Source organism: Corythoichthys intestinalis, chromosome 1, assembly GCF_030265065.1.
Source record: "Corythoichthys intestinalis isolate RoL2023-P3 chromosome 1, ASM3026506v1, whole genome shotgun sequence".
In the NCBI taxonomy this organism is placed as follows: domain Eukaryota; kingdom Metazoa; phylum Chordata; class Actinopteri; order Syngnathiformes; family Syngnathidae; genus Corythoichthys; species Corythoichthys intestinalis.
Genome location: NC_080395.1, coordinates 6,361,048 through 6,379,179, shown reverse-complemented (window position 1 = coordinate 6,379,179; position 18,132 = coordinate 6,361,048). Strand labels below are relative to the sequence as shown.

The following is an 18,132-nucleotide window of genomic DNA, read 5'->3' as shown; positions in this document are numbered from 1 at the left end:
TGATGCTCCATTGAAATCCGGTGTCTAATTAGTCACCAGCTGCCAGTGAACCTTATTTTATTAGACATTTCTTGCATACAGCAAAGTCCTTGTTCACCTTACTTCCATTATTATTGGTGTAAATTCCAAAGTGTGTCCACATGTGTTATTTTCAGCAATATTTTTCTCACTTTTCCTCCACTGTTCTCACGAAGCTTTTTAATTTTTTTCAACCCACTTGGGGCCGTTCTTCTTCTCTAGGCGACTTGTGCGCACTTTACCTTCACCACCACTGTTGAGCGCCCCTAGTGGACCGCCAAGGAATTGCTCAACAAACTGAGCAGTTTACAGCATCCATACTGCATTGTATGGCCAATATGTCAAATAAAAGTATCGATACTTGGCGGGAGCATATCGATAACCGATCGGGTTGCAAAATATCGCGATATATTGCTGTATCGAGATATTGTCACACTCTTACAATTAAGGGTGTGACAATCTATCAATGTAGACCTTTGTAGCCCAAAAGGTAATCGATATGCTCCCGCCAAGAACCGATATATCGTCTTTAAAAGGTGTCACCTTTTTAAAAAAATGGAACACACAGCTTGCTTCCAAAATCTTCCATTAGAATACTGTCTACTTTAGCTCACTGGCTGCCATTGACACCACCAGACATCCAATTCATTTTGACCGGATTAGATGTCTTTCGCCGTAAATGGAACTGAAACCTGGGCATTCAAAGCCAGTCTTTTATGGGCATTTACGAGTCACTTCCTGTATATTTTAGAGCTTTTATAGGTTACTTCCTGTTGATTTTGAGTCACTTCCTATTCATTTGGGGACATTCTCGAGTGTCTTTGTTTTCAGTATCCGAAAATCAACAGAAAGTGACCCATAAATGCCTCAATATCAACAGGAAGTAACCTGTAAATGCTCCAGTATCAACAGAGTGACCCGTAAATGCTCCAAAATCAACAGAGAGTGACCCGTAAGTGCTCCAAAATCAACAGAGAGTGACCCGGAAATGCCCCAAAATCAACAGAAAGTGACCCTTTGAGGGAATCTGACATATTAGCCAGACTGACGGAATTGCGCCAGCCTAACCGCCAGACCCGCTCTGGTGCAGCTCCAACGACCTGAGCCGGCGGGAATCCGACATCCTGGCCAAAAGGCCAAACTCCCCGCGTTCACCTTAGTCTTAACCCTTTGTGCTGACTGCATTTTGAAAGCTGGAAAAAGACTGAAGCTTAAGTTGACAATTTATTCAGGTCGACAGCGATCAAACGGCAAGACGAAACAGACACAGGCCGGGAGGCAAGGTCACCCTATCACATGTCAACAAAAGGTTCCTGAGAAAAATGACAACGCTTCGTTAAACATGCAGTCTTTTGAAGGCTCTCGCTGGGCGAGCCGTGGGCAGGAAGAAGGGTGTGTTTTGGGCGTTAAGATAATTGTCTTTTTGTGGATTGGACAGGAGGATTCGGGAGTTACTGTTGTCTGGGCAACGAAGGTTGTGGATTTTGCTACCTTAGCGTCAAAGGAGCTTTTGGAGTCTTGTCAGCCGTGTTATCAGTTGGATATTGGGCAGATATCTTTGGTGTTCTTTGTGTTGGGACAGGGCGTCCCGCCATTTGTTTTGGACTGTCCGGGTGAACTGATTGCGAGAGTTGGTGGTAGTGGGCTTGTCAGCGTCAATCTTGCTCAGTCAGTTGCATGACGCACACATTGGGCTTCCAAGACAAGAAGGCGTCATGTATCTCTTATGCCATATATTCTGCTTGTTTACCTTAAGCTATGGCATAATTGCTATTTTCTATTGGGTTTGCTAGAGTAGTACAAAGAGTCAAACAGTAAATACGAGAAGTGACTTCTAAATATCCCAAAATCAACAGGAAGTGACTGAAAATCAACAGGAAATGACGTGAACGCCCCGAAATGAATTTGCACTGGCTACCACCACTGACGGCCTTAGATGTCTAATCCAATTTAAAGAGCATACGACAGGAGGGAAAAAAAAGTCTTAAATAGCATTATTATGTGAATTAGAATCATATTTTGAGACAATTCGACTATATACAACAATTTAGCAAAGCGCAGATGACAAGAAATTAGTCTTTTAATCTGCCGGTTAGCCACGCCTACCACTATAGGGCTCAAGCATCCCCAACAGGTGGATGACGTCAGCGGGGGACTGAGCTCATCGGTTTTACTATACAGCCCATTGAGGGGGATTTATTCAGAACGAGGAAAACGCGACAAAGAGAGCCGCAAAATGTCATTGTTTCAGTCTCTCTACTCCAATATTTTTACAGGATATTCTTTTTATCCAAATATTTTTCCCCAATAGCTAAATAAATGGCTTGAGAAGGACCAGTCAGCCCGTCGAGGGGGAACTATTCACAACGAGGAAAACGCGACGAAGAGAGCTGAATAATGTCATTGTTTCTGTCTCTTTACTTCAGTATTTTTACAGGATATTCTTTTTATCCAAGTATTTTCCCCAATTGCTAAGTAAATGGCATGGTCATGACAAATAACAGTCTTGTGCTAAATGGAATATGAAATAATAAAAATGTACTTATTCAGGACGACATGGCAAAATTACTCCATAATGGTCAAAACTGTCGACTTCACCTTTACTGTCGCACCTCCCGAACGATATTTTATGACACCTGAATCGGACATAGTACAGTACTGTGCAAAAATTTTAGGCAGGACACCTGCCTAAAACTTTTGCACAGTACTGTATATATACTGTATATACATATGGCGGAAAACACTCAGGTGACTTGAAGTTCCACTCTGAGACCCTCAATTTGGCCAACTTTCAAAACTGTCTGAAATGCATGTGTGATACATCATTGGAAAGCTTAAAATCTCAATTTTCTGAAGGAAGAAAGATTTTGAACAGGAGGGCATTTAAAAAAAAAAAAAAAATTTAAACAGCAAAACCCTAAATGGAGGCGAGAACACGCGAGAGCAGAATTAAAGACGCCACAATTTTAACGAGATATTATCGCGTACTTACCTTGTTTTGATCCAAAACCTCCATGTAGCATGTATCACCTAGAGTCAAGACACAGCTGTGAATGGCCACAGCCGGATTTTTATTTTATTGTATGGGTGAAACATGGTTATATAACAAGTGTCGTGATGCAGAAATCGCAGACAACAAGGAGTGGTTGAGATTGTCTTTTTAATATAGTTACCCTTTTAAACGTTATTTTTCCTTTTTTTTTTTTGGGCGTGGATCGATTATTTATCATCTAACATCGGGGAAAATGCGACAATTACAAAAAAAATACAATTTGCGATAGTTATGAGGTAGATATTCGTGACTTTTTTACACACGCCAAATGTTTCTTTGTGACGTCATTCGTTTAAAAGTTTAAAATATGCGAGTAAATAATTTTTTTAAGTCGTTTTTTTTTTTTTTTTACAAAAATTTAGACATCAATTAATGATTCCAAGCTAAAAATGACAGGCATTTTCAATAATAAATATAATTACTTACCTTCTTTTTATGGCTAGGTTGAAACAAAAGCGGTTGCGCGACGTCTGTAAATGGGGGTTTTCAGGGAAAAACGGACTTATTAAAAATAGTTCGAAGGCTTAGTGCGTCATGAATCTGCTATGGCAGCATATAGACATATTATTCTATCAAACACAACAGTTGTTTTGGCTTAAAATACAGCCGTTTCTTTTAAGGAGGAGTGCAAGAGCAAAAACTGCTTTTTCAGTCTTGTCTGTGTTTTCCGCCATATATATACAGTGCCTTGCAAAAGTATTCGGCCCCCTTGAATCTTGCAACCTTTCGCCACATTTCAGGCTTCAAACATAAAGATATGAAATTTAATGTTTTTTGTCAAGAATCAACAACAAGTGGGACACAATCGTGAAGTGGAACAACATTTATTGGATAATTTAAACTTTTTTAACAAATAAAAAACTGAAAAGTGGGGCGTGCAATATTATTCGGCCCCTTTACTTTCAGTGCAGCAAACTCACTCCAGAAGTTCAGTGAGGATCTCTGAATGATCCAATGTTGTCCTAAATGACCGATGATGATAAATAGAATCCACCTGTGTGTAATCAAGTCTCCGTTTAAATGCACCTGCTCTGTGATAGTCTCAGGGTTCTGTTTAAAGTGCAGAGAGCATTATGAAACCCAAGGAACACACCAGGCAGGTCCGACATACTGTTGTGGAGACGTTTAAAGCCGGATTTGGATACAAAAAGATTTCTCAAGCTTTAAACATCTCAAGGAGCACTGTGCAAGCCATCATATTGAAATGGAAGGAGCATCAGACCACTGCAAATCTACCAAGACCCAGCTGTCCTTCCAAACTTTCTTCTCAAACAAGGAGAAAACTGATCAGAGATGCAGCCAAGACGTCCATGATCACTCTGGATGAACTGCAGAGATCTACAGCTGAGGTGGGAGAGTCTGTCCATAGGACAACAATCTGCACAAATCTGGCCTTTATGGAAGAGTGGCAAGAAGAAAGCCATTTCTCAAAGATATCCATAAAAAGTCTCGTTTAAAGTTTGCCACAAGCCACCTGGGAGACACACCAAACATGTGGAAGAAGGTGCTCTGGTCAGATGAAACAAAATTTGAACTATTTGGCCACAATGCAAAACGATATGTTTGGCGTAAAAGCAACACAGCTCATCACCCTGAACACACCATCCCCACTGTCAAACATGGTGGTGGCAGCATCATGGTTTGGGCCTGCTTTTCTTCAGCAGGGACAGGGAAGATGGTTAAAATTGACGGGAAGATGGATGCAGCCAAATACAGGAACATTCTGGAAGAAAACCTGTTGGTGTCTGCACAAGACCTGAGACTGGGACGGAGATTTATCTTCCAACAGGACAATGATCCAAAACATAAAGCCAAATCTACAATGGAATGGTTCAAAAATAAACGTATCCAGGTGTTAGAATGGCCAAGTCAAAGTCCAGACCTGAATCCAATGGAGAATCTGTGGAAAGAGCTGAAGACTGCTGTTCACAAACACTTTCCATCCAACCTCACTGAGCTCGAGCTGTTTTGCAAGGAAGAATGGGCAAGAATGTCAGTCTCTCGATGTGCAAAACTGATAGAAACATACCCCAAGTGACTTGCAGCTGTAATTGGAGCAAAAGGTGGTGCTACAAAGTATTAACGCAAGGGGGCCGAATAATATTGCACGCCCCACTTTTCAGTTTTTTCTTTGTTAAAAAAGTTTGAATTATCCAATAAATTTTGTTCCACTTCACGATTGTGTCCCACTTGTTGTTGATTCTTGACAGAAAATTAAAATTTTATATCTTTATGTTTGAAGCCTGAAATGTGGCGAAAGGTTGCAAGATTCAAGGGGGCCGAATACTTTTGCAAGGCACTGTGTATATATATATATATATATATATATATATATATATATATATATATATATATATATATATATATATATATATATATATATATATATATATATATATATATATATATATATATATATATATATATATATATATGTACAGTACTCTGCAAAAGTTTTAGGCAGGACACCTGCCTACAACTTTTGCACAGTACTGTATGTCATTTCCCTTCCTCGGCTTCGGAGAATGTAAACAAACTAAGAGGCGTGACAGCTAGCCGACATGCTAACCCTAACCGAGTAATGTTTCAAAGTCTTCGAAGCGGAAAATCACACATAACTAGCCCGGATTATTTGACATGACAACTGGGTTGTCGATGATGATGAAACATAAGTAGTCCTTTATTTAAAGAAAGTTTGTAGTGTTTACTTTGCAATCGCTGTATTAATATTTGACTTAATACAAAACAAGATGTTTACGCACTTCCTCGTAAGTCCAATGGTCCCACAGTAGTAGGGCTTGTGTTTTGGCCAATATCCATGGTGAATGGGAACCTTTTGAAACTCCAAAAAGGCGCACACGCCTCCCCCTCGTACAGCAAGATTTTTCTGCAGCTGTTTGGCTGGCGTGATGTGAAAAATAAACATATTAATCCGCAAAATCAGCTGAATCCTTAGTCCTTATAAACAACAGTACGGCTGTAGAGTGAAGAGGACGCCTTCAACCGTACACGTCACAGCGCCCTCCTCCTCTATGCAAGACCAGAGCCGGAAGTCACTCATTTTCATGGCGCGGGATTAAAAAAACTAAATAAATATAGCGATCGCTTCCAGACACATCCAAGCGCTCCATATCATTCAGGAGCATAAAATACCGCGTGTATTATGAAATAAACATGCTTTTTCGTGTCGCATGCACTTTAAGTGGGAGGTTGAAACGGATTGGACGTCTACTAGTGATAAACACATTCTAATTCCCGCCCCTAATTTTGAACGGATGACATTTAGGGCAGCACGCAGGACAAAGAAGCGGCCGTCAGGATGAAAATGTTCGGCCAGCTGACCCGAGAAACCTTGGAGTGGCATCCCGACAAGATCCTGTGCAGGAGATTCAACGTTCCCCACCCCTATCCTGGGTAAACGCAGGTTTCCCCTTCGCGGCGATGCGATGGACGTCGCACGCTCACCCTCGCGTGTCTCGTCACAGGTCCGCCATCGTGGGTCTGCCCAAAGTCAAGCGAGACAAGTTTTCCGTCTTCAACTTCCTGACGGTCGCTCAGAGCGATCTGCGTATGTATTACTTTTTTTTTTTTTTTTTTTAAGAGTTAGAACCCTTTCTAGGACACTCATTGCGCCATCAATGGCAATGCTAATAATTAGCTTTCCCATTTGCTTCAGCTCCACCGCAAGCTGCCAAGAAGTCCAGGTGGGACCAGGAGGCGGAGCCGAGTCCCGCGCAGACAAGCCAGCCCAAAGAAGAATCTCCTTGCGTTAAACCTCCGGAGGTGACACCCGAGGACAAACCGCAGGTAGGCCGAACTAGTGTGAAGTTCTTCTGTACGCCTGATCATTGGAGCAACTTCTCACAGGTTGTAAAGCAAGAAGAAGAAGATGATGAGGAGGAGGATGACGACGATGAGGAGGAGCAAGTGGAGGACGTGGAAGAAGAGACGCGGCCTCCAATGGATGTGTTCAAGGCCATCTTCGCCAGCTCCTCGGACGAGGAGTCCTCGTCTTCCTCGGACGAAGACGACCAAAAGGAAGCCGAGGAGGAAGGAGATCGGGCACCTTCGGTGAACCTCTTCGACGTTTCGTCACCCGTCGTCGCTGCCGAACGAACAGGTGACTCTCCGGTGTCTGAACGTTTTTCGATGATGGAAAAGTAGCATTGAATACAGCTCAATTTTTCTTGCACTTCTCATCTTGAACACTAGAGGTCCCACCAGGACCAGGACTTTTAAGACATTTTTTAATGCCATTTCAACTGAAAATTAATACTTTTCTGGCACCCATGATTTAGATCATATTGAATCATATTAGATAAATAAAGCACTAAACATCAAATTTAACATTTAAAGTAACATTATATAGTCTGTCAGAATTTTTTTAAACACACATGCACACAATAATTATGAACAAAAAGAGGAGGAGGACAGGACTCAGACCAGCCATCTTCTGTAACAGGCTAGCCACTCGTGCACCTGGCAAGACCCCAGTGAACATGGCTAACTCTTGAGTTAAAACGGCGAAATTCACATTCATTCGAAAGGCAAACCCAAATGTTTAAGCAGGTCCACTGCCTTGGCATGACCCATAAACTGCAACCTAAAGTATCTGGATGTACAGTGCCTTCCAAAAGTATTTGGCCCCCTTGAACCTTGCAACCTTTCGCCACATTTCGGGCTTCAAACATAAAGATATGAAATTTAATTTTTTTGTCAAGAATCAACAACAAGTGGGACACAATCGTGAAGTGAAACAACATTTATTGAATAATTTAAACTTTTTTAACAAATAAAAACTGAAAAGTGTGGCGTGCAATATTATTCGGCCCCTTTACTTTCAGTGCAGCAAACTCACTCCAGAAGTTCAGTGAGGATCTCTGAATGATCCAATGTTGTCCTAAATGACCGATGATGATAAATAGAATCCACCTGTGTGTAATCAAGTCTCCGTATAAATGCACCTGCTCTGTGATAGTCTCAGGGTTCTGTTTAAAGTGCAGAGAGCATTATGAAAACCAAGGAACACACCAGGCAGGTCCGAGATACTGTTGTGGAGAAGTTTAAAGCCCGATTTGGATACAAAAAGATTTCCCAAGCTTTAAACATCTCAAGGAGCACTGTGCAAGCCATCATATTGAAATGGAAGGAGCATCAGACCACTGCAAATCTACCAAGACCCGGCCGCCCTTCCAAACTTTCTTCTCAAGCAAGGAGAAAACTGATCAGAGATGCAGCCAAGAGGCCCATGATCACTCTGGATGAACTGCAGAGATCTACAGCTGAGGTGGGAGAGTCTGTCCATAGGACAACAATCAGTCGTACACTGCATAAATCTGGCCTTTATGGAAGAGTGGCAAGAATAAAGCCATTTCTCAAAGATATCCATAAAAAGTCTCGTTTAAAGTTTACCACAAGCCACCTGGGAGACACACCAAACATGTGGAAGAAGGTGCTCTGGTCAGATGAAACCAAAATTGAACCTTTTGGCCACAATGCAGAACGATATGTTTGGCGTAAAAGCAACACAGCTCATCACCCTGAACACACCATCCTCACTGTCAAACGTGGTGGCAGCATCATGGTTTGGGCCTGCTTTTCTTCAGCAGGGACCGGGAGGATGGTTAAAATTGACGGGAAGATGGATGCAGCCAAATACAGGAACATTCTGGAAGAAAACCTGTTGGTGTCTGCACAAGACCTGAGACTGGGATGGAGATTTATCTTCCAACAGGACAATGATCCAAAACATAAAGCCAAATCTACAATGGAATAAACGTATCCAGGTGTTAGAATGGCCAAGTCAAAGTCCAGACCTGAATCCAATGGAGAATCTGTGGAAAGAGCTGAAGACTGCTGTTCACAAACACTCTCCATCCAACCTCACTGAGCTCGAGCTGTTTTGCAAGGAAGAATGGGCAAGAATGTCAGTCTCTCGATGTGCAAAACTGATAGAAACATACCCCAAGCGACTTGCAGCTGTAATTGGAGCAAAAGGTGGCGCTACAAAGTATTAACGCAAGGGGGCCGAATAATATTGCACGCCCCACTTTTCAGTTTTTTATTTGTTAAAAAAGTTTAAATTATCCAATAAATTTTGTTCCACTTCACGATTGTGTCCCACTTGTTGCTGATTCTTGAAAAAAAAATGAAATTTTATATCTTTATGTTTGAAGCCTGAAATGTGGCGAAAGGTTGCAAGGTTCAAGGGGGCCGAATACTTTTGCAAGGCACTGTAACTTGAGCCCCTATTACATACTCCAAAACAACGGGAATATCGTGGGACTTAACTGGGCAGTAGTTGTGCGTGAAAACAATTTCCCGTGTCGACTGACATGGGAAGCAGTGTGCGTGAAAGCAGGCGTTAAATTCTCGGGTCACAGCAGATGGCTGATGACTTAAATATCATAGCGGCGGCCGATGTACCTTCCTCCCTCTTCGCAGTAAGAGGAAAAGCGGTAAACAAACATCCCAATTATAAACATAGCGAGCTGGAAACTTAAACTGGAAAACTAGAGTCTGCTGTAGGATTAATGTGCAAAATCACTCGGCTTTGTTCCTTGGATACTCTGACCTGGGGCGCTGGCTCGCTGCTCATTTGTAAAGAGGTAGGAGCTTCTTTCATGGCAAAGGAACTCGTTGTGCTTTAATGGTGGCGTGGGGATGTTAGCATTGACAGACTATAAATCTAGCGCCATTGTTTCTTATGCTTGTGTGTTTTAACTGCATCGTGAGGGTTTTAGACGTGACAAGTGGCAATCTAGACAAGGGATGTCCCGATCCAGGTTTTTGCACTTCCGATCCGATACCGATATTGTTTTGCATTTCCGATCCGATACCGATACTGGCCGATACCGGCCTATCTGAGCATGTGTTAAAGTTTAAAGTTATTTAGCCTCCTTACTTTGTTGTCAGACTCATGTTGAAAAGAGTTTTAGTACACTTGATAACAACTAGCCAGCTGAATTAGGTGAGTTTGAATAACACACAACGGTTGGTAACAAGAAACTGACCTGTTTATTCAATGACAAACACAAAACATTATAAATAACAAACAGAAATGGCATAGTCAGTCAGTAAAACGTGCAAATAATATTGTAAACTGTCTTAAAGCGCCTGTGACACGAAAAAGCATGTTTATTTCATAATACACGCGGTATTTTATGCCCCTGAATGATATGGACCGCTTGGATGTGTGTGGAAGCGATCGCTATATTTATGTAGTTTTTTTAATCCCGCGCCATGAAAATGAGTGACTTCCGGCTTCGGTCTTGCATTAAGAAGGAGGGCGCTGTGACGTGTACGGTAGAAGACGTCCTCTTCACGCTACAGTGTACTGTTGTGTATGAGGACGAAGGATTCAGTTGATTTTGCGGATTAATACGTTTATTTTTCGCATCACGCCAGCCAAACGGCTGCAGAAAAATCATTCTGTGTGCGGGAGAGGCGTATGCGCCTTTTTGGAGTTTCAAAAGGTTCCCATTCACCGTGGATATTTACTGTGGGACCATTGGACTTACGGGGAAATGAGTAAACATCTTGTTTTGTATTATGTCAAATACGAATACAGTGATTACAAAGTAAACACTACAAAATTCCTTTAAATAAAGGACTACTTACGTTTGATCATTGATAGGCATGTAAAAAGCTCTCCTCATGCTCATTAGCAGTTAGCTGTTAGCACGTTAGCTGCACAACAACTCCAGCCGCCCTCCTCCCGAGAACGAACTGTAAATTGCTCCCCGCCGGGCGGTTTGCTGATCCGCGAAGACAATCGACAACCGGGTCGTCATGTCAAATAATCCAGGCTAGTTTCGTGTGATTTTCCACTTCGAAGACTTTGAAACATCCCTCGGTTCGGGTTAGCATGTCGGCTAGCTGTCACTCCTTCTGGTTTGTTTACATTCTCCGAAGCCGGGGAAGGGAAATGACATATGTCCGATTTAGGTGTCATAAAATATCGTCCGGGAGGTGCGACAGTAAAGGTAAAGTCGATAGTTTTGACCATTATGGAGTAATTTTGCCATGTCGTCTTGAATAAATGGATTTTTATTATTTCATATTCCATTTAGCACAAGATTGTTATTTGTCATGACCATCCCATTTATTTAGCAATTGGGGAAAATACTTGGATAAAAAGAATATCCTGTAAAAATATGGAAGTAAAGAGACAGAAACAATGACATTTTGCCGCTCTCTTCGTCGCGTTTTCCTCGTTGTGAATAGTTCCCCCTCGACGGGCTGACTGGTCCTTCTCAAGCCATTTATATAGCTATTGGGGAAAAATACTTGGATAAAAAGAATATCCTGTAAAAATATTGGAGTAGAGAGCCCTATAATGGTAGGCGTGGTTAACCGGCAGATTAAAAAACTAATTTCTCGTCATCTGCGCTTTGCTAAATTGTTGTATATAGTCGAATCGTCTCAAAATATGATTCTAATTCACATAATAATGCCATTTAAGACTTTTTTTCTGGTGTCATATGCTCTTTAAAAAAGCAAAACGCACCAACAACCTCAGTGGGAAATCCCCCAAATCCCCCAAGCTATTAGATGCTTTTAATGTTTCGTGCATTAGTTACAAAAATTGTATAGAAAGCCTCTCAGGTTTAAATAAACGACTATTTCAGTATCAAGTTAACATTTTAAAACAGTAAATAAAATACTCAAGTCCCCATTCTGTATCAGCAGCTTTAAACTACATTCAATTCATTTCATTTTGCGAATCAACTGTTATAAAATTGCTCCCGTTATTCCATAATTTCCCTTCTGTCTACTTTTGACATGTGAAAGTTTTAAAACTGTTTTGAAGATAGATTCAAGTCAAGATTTTGCCGATTTAGGAGTATTTTAGATAAAAAGTTCATTAGCTTCGCTTGGAGGTTCACAACAGCCTACTAGGGAAGTCTCCTGCTTTAAGATGGCGGCTGTTTACTAACGCATCTGGTTTTCAATACTTCAATGTTGCTAACGACTGAATGTCATTTTGCATCTAGTTCTATATACATATGATATGTATTATCTCCAGTAAAAGGACGTTGACGTAGTTTGTAGCGGGTGTCAGCAGCAGTCAGGTATTCTTGTGTTTTTTATCCAGCGGCATGAGTTGCGCTAAAGCCGTGAGTTGAGCATTGGCATTACCCGGGTCTATGACAAGCATTATGTTTACTTTCGGGACGCAATGCGGTCCCGAAAGTACCGAAAGTAAATGAGAAACTGACCGCATTGCGTCCCGAAGACCGCGCTGTGTATTAGTCCCGCTTTACTTGACATATTTCAATAATCGGAACTTGGATGTTTGTGAATCGTTCTTGAATCTTCCACGGCCGAATCGCTAAGGATGTAATGACGGCTGGGCATGTTGTATTGTGGTTCTAAGTGTTGGATGGTGCGTCTTTACTCACGAGAGATAATGGCTCGTCATCCAGAATGAATTCTCCGGCAATGAGTCTTGTTATTCCCTGGGCTTTGGGACTGTCGAGTGCCAGTTTGTCACACATAGCAAAAGTTTCTCCCAGTGTTAGTTGCGTTTCTTTTTGTCTTCGTTTTTTTTAACATACTTCTTATATTGTTTGTGGTGATATTTCGCTAACTGCTTGATTAGGTTGGTTGTATTAAAACTTCTTACAGCTTTACCAACTTGCTTGACTCTATTGCGGCATATGTTGCACTCTGCCTCTTCGTCTTTGTCGTCCTTTAAGGTGAAATGATCCCACACAGCTGACATTTCTACCAATAAAGTCTCTCGGTAAATTGGGAGACGGTAATGTAGTGTGATGAAGGTGTGCCGTAAAATGCGGACCAGATTTTAGGGAAACCGAAGCAAAAACTGGAATGGATTATGGAAGTCGGTGCGCTGTAAAACCCGGACAGGACTTTAAAAAAAAAAAAAAAAAACTGGATCGGAAGTCTGGATCGGAATTTTTCCGTGTCGGACGATCCGATGCACATTTTTTGCCCATATCGGCGTCCGATCCGATCCAAATATCGGATCGGGACATTCTGTGTTATGCTTGTTTGTTTTTTTTTTGCCTGGCTTTGTGGGATTGTAATCAATAAACATCATATATATCGCAAAAGTGTGCCTGTTAATGACTCACTGCGAACCTTGAAATTTCGTAAAACAGTGTCATGCCTACAGTCAAGAACAGTGCTGGGAATGTCATGTTCTGGGGCTTCATGAGTGCCACAGGTGTTGGAAAGTTACATTCCATTGAGGGAAACATGAACTCCAACATACATTGTGAAATACTGCAGCAGAGCATGATCCCCTCCCTCCAGAAACTGGGTCGCAGGGCAGTGTTCCAGCATGATAATGACCCCAAACACTCCTCCAAGATGACCACTGCTTTACTGAAGAGGCTGAGGGTAAAGGTTATGGACTGGCCAAGCATGTCTCCAGACTTGAACCCAATAGAACATCTTTGGGGGATCCTCAAGCGGAAGGTGGGGAGGTGCGCAAAGTCTCAAATATCTGATGACGTCATCGTAGAGGCATGAATAATGGATAATAGTGGTAGCCACAGAAAATATTACAGTTGACATGTTGTATGTTAATATTGACAACTTTCACTAAGGGGTGTACTCACTTTTGTTGCCAGGGGTTTCGATATTAATGGCTATGTTTTGAGTTATTTTGCGGGGGGAAAAAATGAATGAACTCTATTGTATAAGCTGCACACAAACTACTTTTTACTGTGTCTAAGTGTCATTTTGTCAGTGTTGTCCCATGAAAAGGTATACTTAAATATCTGCAGAAATGCGAGGGGTGTACTCACTTTTGTGATACACTGTATGGTGGTTAAAAAAGTTTGGACACCCACCCCTGATGCTGCAGACCGCTAATCCTCCACTTTCTTTCTCCACAGACGCTGTTCCCCGTGCGCCTCCGCCCCCGGAGAACGCAGAATTCGGTCCCAAGCTTCCTCCTCCCTGGTTCGTTCCTGGTGAGTATCTCGTTCCAAGCTGTCCGACCGGCTGACGGATCCTCCGCTCGTTCCTCGTGCAGTCCCCGCCTCCTCGCTGGCCGGGGAAGAGAGACGCAGGAACAAGAAGCAAGACAAGTGCAAGAAAGACAAGAAGGTGCGTGCGAGCGAGCAACTTGATTGTTCTTGCCCCATTTTATCATTTTTGTTTTTTGTCCTTCCTCAGAAGAAGAAAACCAAGAAGAAGAAAGACAAAGTGAGGCGACAAGAAGACAAAAAGAAAAAGAAGAAGAAAAAAGCCGAGCGGCAAAGCGACGGCGAGGACGTCCGGCCGGAGGATTTGATCGAGAGGTCAGAGGTCAAACGCGCAGAAAAGCGGCACCAGTGAACCATAAAACACTTTTTAATTTGTGTGGTTTCAGGCTAAAGCGCGTCTCCTCTTCCCGTGACGCGCGTTGAGGCTTTTTCATCCTTTACGCCCACTTCCGAATCCAAAGCAACTTCATTTTCCAAAAAACTAAAATTAAAAAAAATAAATAAGTTTTGACGTCAATGCATGTGTGAATTATTTGGAGATATTCATGAGTCACTTCCTTTTCAGTGACCAAAAATCAACAGGAAGTGACCTGCACATGCGCCATAATTTCAAGGTAGTGACCTGAAAATGCCCCAAAATAAATAGGAAATGACCTGCAAATTCCCCAAAATCAACAGGAAGTGGCTCCCAAATGCCCTCAAAAGAAGTGACCTGCAAATGCACCAAAATCAACAGGAAGTGACCTGTCAATGTCCTAAGATCAACAGGAAGTTACCTACAAATGCCCCAAAATCAATAGGAAGTGGCCCACAAATGGGCTGAAAAGAGGAAGTAACCTGCAAAAGCACCAAAATCAACAGGAAATGACCTGAAAAGCCCCAAGATCAACAGGAAGTGGCCCACAAATGCACAAATTCCCCAAAAGCAACAGGAAGCAACCTGTCAATACCCCCTAAGCATTAGGAAGTGACCTGCAAATGCTCCAAAATAGACAGGAAGTGACCTGCAAATGCGGCAAAATCAACAGGAAATGACCTGCAAATGCCCCAAAATCAACAGGAAGTGACCTGCGAATGCACCAAAATCAACAGGAAGTGGCCCACAAATTCCAGGAAAAGAGGAAGTGACCTGCAATGGCCCCAAAATCAACAGGAAGTGACCTGCAAATGCACCAAAATCAACAGAAAGTGACCTGCAAATGCACCAAAATCAACAGGAAGTGACCTGCAAATTCCCCAAAAAGAGGACGTGACCTGCAATTGCCCCAAAATCAACAGGAAGTGACCTGCATATGCACCAAAATCAACAGGAAGTGACCTGCATATGCACCAAAATCAACAGGAAGTGACCTGTAATTGCACCTAAATCAACAGGAAGTGACCTGCAAATGCCCCAAAATTGACAGAAAGGGGCCCACAAATTCTCTGAAAAGAGGAAGCGACCTGCAATTGGCCCAAAATCAACAGGAAGTGGCACACAAATTCCCCGAAAAGAGGACGTGACCTGTAATTGCCCCAAAATCAACAGGAAGTGACCTGCAAATGCCTTAAAATTTGACAGGAAGACACCTGCAAATTCCCAAAAAGTCAACAGGAAGTGACATGAAAATGCCCCAAAATCAACAGGAAGTCACCTACAAAAGCCCCCCAAATAAACAAGATGTGACCTGCAAATGCCCCAATTTGAATGGGAAGTGGCCCACAAACGCCCTGAAAAGAGGAAGTGACCTGCAAATGTACCAAAATCAACAGGAAATGACCTGCGAATGCACCAAAATCAACAAGAAGGGACCTGCAAATGCACCAAAATCAACAGGAAGTGATCTGCAAATGCACCAAAATCAACAGGAAGTGATCTGCAAATGCACCAAAATCAACAGGAAATGACCCACAAATTACCCGAAAAGAAGTGACCTGCAATTGCCCCCAAATCAACAGGAAGTGACCTGCAAATACCCCAAAATCAACAGGAAGTGACCTGCAATTGCCCCAAAATCAACAGGAAGTGACCTGCAATTGCCCCAAAATCAACAGGAAGTGACCTTCAAATGCGCCAAAATCAACAGGAAGTGACCTGCAAATGCGCCAAAATCAACAGGAAGTGACCTGCGACTGCACCAAAAACAACAGGAAGTGGCCCACAAATTCCCCGAAATGAGGAAGTATCCTGCAAATGCACCAAAATCAACCAGAAGTGACCTGCAAATGCACCAAAATCAACAGGAAACGACCCACAAATTCCCCGAAAAGAGGAAGTGACCTGCAAATGCACCAAAATCAACAGGAAGTGGCCCAAAAATTCCCTGAAAAGAGGAAGTGACCTGCAAATGCCCCAAAATCAACAGGAAGTGACCTGCAAATGCACCAAAATCCACTAGAAGTGACCTGCAAATGCACCAAAATCAACAGGAAGTGACCTGCAAATGCACCAAAATCAACAGGAAGTGACCTGAAAATGCACCAAAATCAACAGGAAGTGACCTACAAATGCCCCAAAATCACAGTAAGTGACCTGCAAATGCCCCAAAATCAACAGGAAGTGACCTGCAAATGCACCAAAATCAACAGGAAGTGACCTGAAAATGCACCAAAATCAACAGGAAGTCACCTGCAAATGCATCAAAATCAACAGGAAGTCACCTGCAAATGCATTAAAATCAACAGGAAGTGGCCTACAAATTCCCCAAAAAGAGGAAGTGACCTGCAATTGCCCCAAAATCAACAGGAAGTGACCTGAAATTCCCCAAAATAAACAAAAATAAACAGTAAATGACATTAATTTGTGGGCATTTACAGATGACTTCCTGTTGATTTGGAGTTGCTTCCTATTCATTTGGGGATATTCTTGAGTCACTTCCTTTCTACTAACACAAATCCAACAGTAAGTGACCTGAAAATGCCCCATAATCAAATGGAAGTGACCTGGAAATGCCCCAAAGTCAACAGGAAGTCACCTGCAAATTTCCTCAAATCAACAGGATGTGACCTGAAAATGCCCAAATATCCACAGGAAGTCACCTGGAACTGCCCCAAAGTCAAGGAGGGGTGGAGGATACATAATTCAGCAATGTGACGTGAGGAACCCAGTATTATGTAAACCACTTCTAAGTGTGGATCGGTTGCATCCTATTCTGTGCTACCTTATCACGAATCCTGGCACTGACAATCTACCTGAGTACCTGAGCACTGTACTTACTTTACTGTAGGGCTGTCCCAAACGACTAATTTTCTCCCGATTAGTCAGCCGACTATTTTTACGATTAGTCGACTAATCTAATAATAATTTTTTTAAAAACTAATTTAGCAATGAAATTTTTGTTGACGCTTATCAATTCACAAAAAACATATTGGAACACTCAAATAATTTATTAAAGTACAAATAAACACGTAAATAACAATAATAAATCACAAATAAACAATGAGTTCAAATGCTGATAGAATTAACTAGTGTAGCATCCCGATTGAAAAGATGGTCTCTTAAACTGATGGTTTACAACTTTTATTCCATCCTTGATGTAAACACATTGTAAGAGCTACGGTGCACACAAATAAAGCAACACAATTAGAAATTAACAGAAACTTTTCACCTTTTTCCTTTTAAACCTTATTTATATATCAATGAATTGCCTATATGAATTGCCTTTACCTTATTACCTTATCATTGACAATCTCTCCCTTGAGTGCAATCACTATATATACTGTATATATTTATGACCTTTTAACCTTATATAATTTTCTATACCATAAAATAAACCATAACATGAAATAAACCTTTCAATTAGCATTGAGAACAATACTAATAGCACTTATAGGCCCATTGTCAATGAAACATTATTATTTAGTAAGGCGACAGCACCCTCTGGTGGACAAAAAATGAAAAAAAAAAATTACAAACTGCGTGATGGCGCTTAAGGTGTTTATTCACGGCCGACGTGCAGCCAAGCTTGGCACTGAAGAGACAGGACAGAAGAGTGTACTCTCCTTTGTTTCTTTGAAATAAGTCAATGTTTTGGACACTGGTGCGCTTCTTTTGGCTTTGTGGCGCTTTCCCCGCTTGCAAACAGAGCATCCGACATTCTAACTTTCCACGCATATATTTTT

The 18,132-nt window shown here is 41.8% G+C and overlaps 1 protein-coding gene across 1 annotated transcript in view; it reads left to right on the top strand.

Moving 5' to 3' along the window:
* The window catches only part of gpatch1 (G patch domain containing 1), a 29,411-nt gene extending 12,195 nt beyond the window's left edge, over nucleotides 1–17,216 (top strand). Inside the window, exons 10-17 of the mRNA XM_057854133.1 lie at nucleotides 6,357–6,484; nucleotides 6,556–6,638; nucleotides 6,747–6,877; nucleotides 6,938–7,190; nucleotides 13,939–14,016; nucleotides 14,079–14,152; nucleotides 14,222–14,346; nucleotides 14,418–17,216. Coding sequence (XP_057710116.1) covers nucleotides 6,357–6,484; nucleotides 6,556–6,638; nucleotides 6,747–6,877; nucleotides 6,938–7,190; nucleotides 13,939–14,016; nucleotides 14,079–14,152; nucleotides 14,222–14,346; nucleotides 14,418–14,454 — 909 coding nt within the window. The 3' untranslated portion in view covers nucleotides 14,455–17,216. The remainder of the gene's footprint in view (nucleotides 1–6,356; nucleotides 6,485–6,555; nucleotides 6,639–6,746; nucleotides 6,878–6,937; nucleotides 7,191–13,938; nucleotides 14,017–14,078; nucleotides 14,153–14,221; nucleotides 14,347–14,417) is intronic.
* The last annotated feature ends 916 nt before the right edge of the window (nucleotides 17,217–18,132 follow it).